The sequence below is a fragment of the Carlito syrichta genome, unplaced genomic scaffold (assembly GCF_000164805.1).
Source record: "Carlito syrichta isolate Samal-C Ts95f unplaced genomic scaffold, Tarsius_syrichta-2.0.1 Scaffold123615, whole genome shotgun sequence".
Lineage (NCBI taxonomy): Eukaryota > Metazoa > Chordata > Mammalia > Primates > Tarsiidae > Carlito > Carlito syrichta.
This window is the reverse complement of record NW_007067711.1, coordinates 222,593-230,797: the sequence shown is the minus strand read 5'-3', so window position 1 is coordinate 230,797 and position 8,205 is coordinate 222,593. Positions and strand designations below refer to the sequence as shown.

Sequence of the window (8,205 nt, the reverse complement as noted above, 5' to 3'; positions counted from 1 at the left end):
GCGGCCACTGCACTCCAGTCTGGGTGACAGAGTGAGACTCCAACTCAAAAAATAAAAGAGTGAGAGTGGTCATAGGCCTGTGTGCTACAGAGAGGCCAGACCCGCAGTGCCAGGGCCATGTCACACACTGCCAGGGAGGCTACCCGGGAGGAGGAAAGGTACCCTGGAAGGTGATTCTGAAATTCTGCCTCTGGAGCCCTCAGTCTTACTCTGAGGCCTTGAGTGGCGCCTCTGTGAGCCTTGGGTCGTTTTTCTGTTAAATGAAAGAATTGAACAAAGAAGATTTCAGAGAGTAAACATTCCAGCTTGAGACATTCTATGAGCCTCTCTGATTCATAATTCCTAAATGCCTTAAAATGTTGACAAAATCATGTTGATAAAATCAGCTCTATAAAGTAGGATTTTAAATGCCTAATTAAAGCTGTCACAAAACATGTATTCTTTATTGGTTCTTTTATCAGCTGTCCTAGATACTGACTGAATAAGCATTAGGAAGTCTGACTTCAGAAATGCTCTTCAGACACTCATTTATCACAGATGCCTAACTGGTGAACAGATTGATCGCATACCTTGGTATCATCCACTCCTGGAGAGCTGGGGACTGAGTCTTATTTTTATTTTTTATTTGTACAAATAGAGCTAGGGTCTCACTGTGTTACCTAAACTAATTTCAAATTCCTGGCCTTAAGCAATTCTCCCACCTCGACTTCCCAAAGTGCTGGAATCACAGGCATGGGTCACCACACCCAGCCTCCTTACTTTTTATTTTTCTCTCTGAGTGCTCTTTACAGTGCCTGACACATAAAGAGGCATAAAAATGTTTTTAAAATCAAAGAACAACAAAAGTGCCTCCTTACCTTACCTCTTTCCAAGTTAGGGTGCCCAGCTGGCTCTGCACACAATCTGTCTTCTGTTCCCCAGACTGCTCTCAGGGAAAGTCAACCAATCAACCACAAGAAGGCAGAGTGGCGAGGGTGGGGCTGCCCATCTCGCCTCATTGCTTCCTTCTAATCTGAAGGGGTGGTGCTTTCAGGTGGAACCATAAGTATTTTCAGAAATCACTCCCAGACCGAAAATTGACCTCAGCTTCCAGACCCCAAAGTCTGGTCAAGCTCTCCCCTCGCAAGATGAAAATTTCATCTAGGGAAGGAACTTTCCAGTATCTTCCAGCTCTGTGCAAAACCACATATGTTCTGGGTGAGTCATTTAGTTTCTGACCCAAGGCAAGTCTGTTCTGCCCCAGATGACACCGTGCTTCTTACCTGATCGTAAAGTTCAGGGGAAAGAGCTGTCCTTGCAGTCAGTGGCATCTAATTCCTGAGTCTGTGAAGCTTGTTAAAGCAAACAGTTACAAAAGACGTAGACATCCTCTACCCACCCCACAAAGGGCTTACTAATGACGGAGATCTAGCATGTTAAACTTACAATCACACGAGATCAGATGGACATGTATTGCATGTAAACCATGGCAGGCAATCTGTGGGTGTTTGGAATTGAGTCTGGGGAGAAGTGGCCCCAGGATTCCACATACAGAGAGTTCAAGGTGTTGGGAGATGAAGGCACTCCTGAACGAGGTCAGGAAAGTGTATGGAAGAGGTGGAAAGGCCATCTTAGACAAAGACTGCTGCTGTCCAGGCAAGTGCAGGGCTGGCTAGACAGGAATAGGAAGAGGAGCCAAGGGGTCAGGGGGTAGGATCCCCTGCAGGGGCCATGACCTTTGAGGCGGAGCTGAAGCTCACCCTCACTTTGAATGATGGATAAGAGAGAACTTGGAGAAGCCATAATGTGTTCAAAAGTTAGCTCTGGTCATTCCCCAAGGACCCATCACCAGCTCAGCATTCCCAGAGGAAGGGCAAATCAGGACCCTTCCTGGCCCAAAGGGCACTCGTGAGAATTAGAAAAAGACCCCCTCTCTCAAGACACTTCATCTCGGGATATGATCTAATAGCACAGGTTTTATTAGAACAAGATATTTTATTGCTGTCTGCTAAAATGAATGTATCATTATGTGGTGTCTTAGCTCTGAGTGGTCCCTACAACTCTCTAAGGCAGGGCCACCACAGCCCTCCTTGACCCCAGAAACTGGGTGCAGCCTTGACCCTGGGAACTGGCTGCCTGAGGCACGACCCGTGCCTTTGTTTTCCATGACCCCCCTCACCATGCATACTGGGTACCCACCACGAGAAAGGTGCTCAGACCTTCTGGTCTGTTGTCAACCGACTGCCTCTCTCCAGCAACGCGGTGCTCTGCTGGAAGTTCTGCCATGTGTTCCACAAGCTCCTCCGAGATGGACACCCAAACGTGAGTTTCTGGGGCTGCAGGGTAGCCAGGGAGCCCGGGATTCCTGTGGGGAAAGTGACTGACTGCCTGGGCCATGGAGGCTGCTGGCCACTCCCACACCGCCCCCATCTCCTGGCCTTTGGGTTTCCGGAAGAGGTAGGCTCGCCTCTCCCATCAGCCTCAGCCTCTCCTTCCCACCCCAGACCCAGCTTTGGCTTCCTCCGTCTTCCCCTTCTGTTCTCTCATAGGCTGTTCTCTTCCCTCTCTAGGTCCTGAAGGACTCTCTGCGATACAGAAATGAATTGAGTGACATGAGCAGGATGTGGGTGAGTTTGGAAATGCACCCCGGGGCCACCTGCTCCCCTCCTTCCCCAGGTACCAGAACAAGGACTGGGGAATGGAACAAACTCATCTCTTTCAGCTTGTTTAGGATTTATCCCATGAGCATCAGGGAGTGCTAAGGATGGCCCCCAAATATTACCTCCCACAGTCTAACCGGCGATCCCCGGAAGCTGCAGACAACTTCCTGGGCCTGGGAGCTTCTCCTGCCATTGGGACCTCACATCACAAAGCTGCCTGGTCATTGGGATCCCTCAGCAGCTACAGTGCCACAGTTCCTAATTCGTCCCTTCCTCTGTTCCCATTGGGTCACAGTGCATTAGGAATTCGCGTACCCAATTCTTCACATGAGTGCCTTTTCTTTCTGTCTAGGGATTCTCAATGCCTTAAGATGAGGGAGGGGGCAGGTGGCGGCATTAGAGTCAATTGAAAGGAATGTTTCTGCCCACACACCCCAATCCCTCTAGATCTGATGTTCAAGGCTGTATGTATGGAGGAGGGTAGTCTGCATTTTGAAGACTCTCCCTGGTGGATTCTGATGTATTCTTTTGCCCCTGCTAGTTGAGAATTACTATTAATACTTTAGCCTTTTCCCTCGAAGTCTTATCTGTATCTGTCTGCACTCTTAATATGTTGGCAGTTATGTAGTCCTATCTGCTTCGCAAAGGTCAGGAAATACTAGCCCAGAAAGGGAAGAGCTTGTCCTGAATTCACAAGGCTAGTTAGTTACCTGAACAGAGCTGAGAGTTGTCCCCAAATCTCCCAACTGCATGCTAGAAAGTTATCCCTATAATGTGCAAAGCACAGATCGTTTTTCTTTTTGTTAAAGTTTGCCTGGTATAGCTTCCTCATCCTTTTACTTTAAGCATTTCTATTTTCTTATGTCTTATAAATATCACTTATAAATAGCATTTAGTTGAATTTGGGTGTTTTTTTCATTCAATATGGAAATTCTTGTCTTTTAACTGGGCATTTGTAGTTTATTTACATTCATTATAATACATAATATGTTTAAATTTATATCTTACATCTTATCTTGTGCCTTTTATTTGTCCTATCTGTTCTGGTTCTATTTCTCTCACTCTTTGCCTTCTTTTGGATTCACTGGGTATTTTCTCTTTATTACTAGTTTGGAGGTTTAAAAAAATTCCACTCTTTTTGGTATGCTCTCTAATAATTAAAAAAAAATGCTTGCATAGCTTATCAAGGTCTGCATTACATATCTTTTTCTATTTCCTATAAAACACAAAGACTTCAGAATATTTTAATTTCATTCTCTTCCTCAACTTATATGCTAGTATTGTCATGTATTTTAGTTTAGGTTGTGTGTTTTTTTTTTAATCCCTATAAGATAACATTTTATTTTAGTTGTTTTATTCTGTGCTCTACACAGACCTTCCATATGAGCTCACTTTATTTCTGCCTGAATTAATTATTTTAGAACTTCCTTTATTGAGAGTCTGCTGGTGGCTAACACCATTTTTACTTGTTTGAGAATGTCTTTATTTCAACCTCACTCATGGAAGATAGTTTCTTTGGGTTTAGAATTCTAAGGTGACAGTTTATCTCAACACATGGAGGATATTATTTAAGATTATTCTTCCACTGACTTCATGAAGTCAGCTGTGAGACACAGTGTTGCTCCTTTGAAACTAATCTGTTTTATCTCTGCCCATTTTAAGATCTTAAAATGTGTCTAAGTGTGAATTTATTTTGGATTATTTGGACTTGTTAAATCTGCGAATTAGTATATTTTATCAGTTACGAAAAATTCTCATTTTCTCTTCAAATATTGCCTTTGCGCCATTCTCTTTTTCTTCTGAGACTTTGGCTAGAAATGTGTCAGACTTTCTCACTCTATCCCCATATTTCTAAACCACTATTTTGGTTTTTTCTACCTATTTGTGTCTGCTGCATTCTGGATAATTATATCACATTTAGCTTTCAGCTCATTTGTTCCCTGTTCATTTGGGTCTAATCTGTTATTAAACCTCTCCATAAGGCTTTCAGTTTTAATTATACAGTTTTCACTTTTTGCAGTTCTATTTTTTTTCAAGTCTACTTGTTATTCTTTACAATTTCTTATGCCCTGCATATATTTTGAAACAAATTCTTATTTCTTTAGATCTATTTAAACTTAGTCTTTTCATATTTTTATAATTCCATTATCTGAAGTCCTTAGAGATCTTTTTCTGCCATCTGTCACTTTTAGTGAATTTGCTCATGTTATACAGTTTCCTTTTGTGCTTAGTTATTTTTTACTGTAAGCTGCTCATCTTCCTTGGATTTTTTTTTTTTTAACTTCTGTATAGATGGGGTCTTGCTATGTTGCTCAGGCTGGTCTCGAACTCCTGGCCTCAAGCAGTTCTCCCACCTCTGTCTCCCAGAGTGCTGAGATTACAGGCATAAGCACCACACCCAGCCCGCCTTCCTTAGAATTTTACTTGTGGGAATTCTTTGCAGTCTGTGATGACGGCAGGCTCCTCCAGAGAAAACTGTCATTTACTTCCTTTGAGATCATTAAATTCTTAGCTTAGGGTTTTGTGAATTCTGACCAGATCCCCTTGAGGACTGACTCCTGGGTCCAATTCTCAGCAGCATTGTTTTCCTCCCTTTGATCACAACACTCGTTTGAGGCTGTATATTTTCTTTGTAGTCCTTAGGGAGGACTTCCTCAGTTCAGAGTCCCAGTGTGTGTGTTATTTTATATTTGCCCTCACTTCTCCTGGACCGAGGAGGCAGTCCTTTGTCTCTGACACTGGACTCCTCAACTTGGGCAGGCCAGAGTCCTGCCTCCTGTTCACCTCCTGGCCCATGAGGGCCAGAAAAATCAAAGCTCAGGTTTACCTGGTATGAGAGAGCTCCTTCTCCCCACTAATCTCTCACCCGAGCATTCTGGATACCTGAATATCTGTGTCTACTTAGTCCCTGGCCTGGGGATTCCTCCCTCTCTTGCCAATTCATTAATACCTTCACACAAGCTAACACAAGCTTGTAGACAGCATATCGTGGAACTCTACCTTGTAACTGTGTGAGCCATTCCTCCCTATAGATTTTCCTCCTATATATACATATATCCTAGTGGTTCTGTCCCTCTGGAGAAACCTAATACCATAACTATTGATACATATGTTAATTTAAATCCTTTAAACAGATTATAATCGGATAAAGTGGAAATAATTGAGAGTCTTGAAAGTGACAAATCTTTATCTTAAAAAAAGCAGTGAGATTTTTTTATGAAGGATAATAATAAAATTTTAAAATATGTACAAAATAAATAACATACCTTCACACAGAAGTTTTTAGTATTTTACCCAATATTTTTTACTAGTTTTCAGTGGGAGGATAAACCCAGGTGCTTAACTTGCCTTATTATCCAAAATGGAATTCCTTTGGGTCTTTCTTCCTAGGTGGTTCTGTGTCTTCCCTTTGACTAAGAGTTTCTGGAGACTAAGACCATCTTTTACTTTTTGATCCTTGTGCATTTTCATGTTAAGTATAGTTGTCTTTTTGATGGTGAGGATATTTTTCCTTCTACTTTTCAGCAGTTTCTAATTTTTCTCTAATGAATTTTTCTGTATTATGTAAAAATTAATAAAATATGAATTGTTCATAGAAAACAAATATATTATAAAAACTCCATTGTCTCTGGCATTGATTTTTTTTTTTTGAGTTGGAGTCTCATTCTGTCACCCAGGCTGGAGGGCAGTGGCATGCTCCCAGCCACCACAGCCTCGACCTGCTGGACTCAGATGATCATTCCACCTCAGCCTTCCAAGTAACTGGAACTACAGGCATGCACCACCATGCCTGACTAAGCACTGATGTTTTTAACCTTCTCTGATTACTCACCTCCCTTTTGGACATGTCCAATGCTGTTTTGTTAATTCTACCCTAGAGGATATAGACACATTTAAAAGAAAGCATAGAAGTCAAAATTCATGTGGGGCCACAGCTATTTAGTTTAAGTGTTATTTGTACCCCATTTTCTTTCTTTTTTGTAGATAGCAGGGAGTTGCCAGCATTCTCTGCTCATTTACCCTCTTCCCAGGAACCCAGGACAGCTAGGGACCTGGCTGCACTGGCAGACTGGTGGGAAGGGTTATTCTTCACCTGTTAGGACTGGTCCCATTGCAGATCCCCATCCCATGTATAATAGTGTGGATGCCCTTTGTCAACTGGAATTCATCTGGAGGATGCTTAGAGAGAGGGAAGGAAATATTTCCATAGCCAGACTGATTATTAAGGGTAAGACGCCTGAAATTCTTTCTTTTTATTTATTTATTTATTATAAAGATGTGGAGTACAATTCAGGGTTAGATATACAAACATTGATCATGCAGGTACTCTTGTTGATGAGGTATGCCCCTCCCCTGAATTTTTTTTTTTTTTTTTTTTGAGTTGGAGTCTCACTCTGTCACCCAGACTGGGGTGCAGTGGCCACCGCAGCCTCCCGGCCACCGCAGCCTCAACCTGCTGGGCTCTGATAATCTTTCCGCCTCAGCCTTCCAAGTAACCGGAATTACAGGCATGTGCTACCACGCCCGGCTGATTTTTTGATTTACTGTAGAGATGAGGTCTCGCCAAGTTGGCCAGGCGGGTCTTGAACCCGCGGGCTCAGGCAATCCACTCACCTCAGCCTCCCAAAGCTGAATTTCTTAAATAAGAAGCCCTCATGTTTGTACATAAGAGTGTGCTGTAAGAATGTTCATTGAAACATACAGAGGGTGCCAAAAATGTATATACATTTTAAGGATTGAAAAAACCAGTATTAAAATTATACTACTCGCCGGGCTCGGTGGCTCAGCCTGTCATCCCGCGCCTTTGGAAGGCTGAGGTGAGTGGATTGCCTGAGCCCGCGGGTTTGAGACCCGCCTGGGCAGCGAGACCTCATCTCTACAATCAATCAAAAAATCAGCCGGGCGTGGTAGCACGCGCCTGTAATTCCGGCTACTCGGATGGCTGAGGCGGAAGGATCGCCGGAGCCCAGCAGGTCGAGGCTGCGGTGGCCGGGAGCGGCCACTGCACTCCAGTCTGGGCGACAGAGTGAGACTCCAACTCAAAAAAAAAAAAAATTATACTACTCAATAAGAAGTCACTTTTGACTTCTGCAGGTACAAGAGGAACTCAAAGTGGCTACCATCAGCATCCAGACACTTCTGATTACAGCAAACATCTCTTAAAATGTATGTGGTTTTTGGTACCCCCAGTAGTTTATGATAGCAGAAGCTTCAACTAATTTGAATTGACTTCAAATTCGAATGTATTGAGTCAGTGCAGGAAATGAAAATAATACTTAAAATGTACTGAGCAGTCACTAAAAATGATGCTACTAAGAAACTTTAAGGGTTGGGGGGTGGGGAGAAAAGTTTAAGAAGCTAGAAAAAAGTTGCAGTATATTAATGAAAAAATAGATTGATTCTGTTATCTATTTAAGACTAAAGGTAGATCACTGAGGATTTTTAGGGCAGTGGAACTGTTCGATATGTTACTATGATGGTGGGTATGTGTCATTATACATTTGTTTTTTTTGTTTTTTTTTGAGTTGGAGTCTCACTCTGTCGCCCAGACTGGAGTGCAGTGGCC

General features: G+C 42.8%; 1 protein-coding gene across 1 annotated transcript in view; it reads left to right on the top strand.

Annotated features, from left to right (window-relative positions):
• HIP1 (huntingtin interacting protein 1) overlaps nt 1-8,205 on the top strand; it is a 70,161-nt gene that overhangs the window by 9,498 nt on the left and 52,458 nt on the right. The window contains exons 3-4 of the mRNA XM_008048464.2: nt 2,159-2,301; nt 2,550-2,606. Of these exons, the coding sequence (XP_008046655.1) occupies nt 2,159-2,301; nt 2,550-2,606 (200 nt within the window). The remainder of the gene's footprint in view (nt 1-2,158; nt 2,302-2,549; nt 2,607-8,205) is intronic.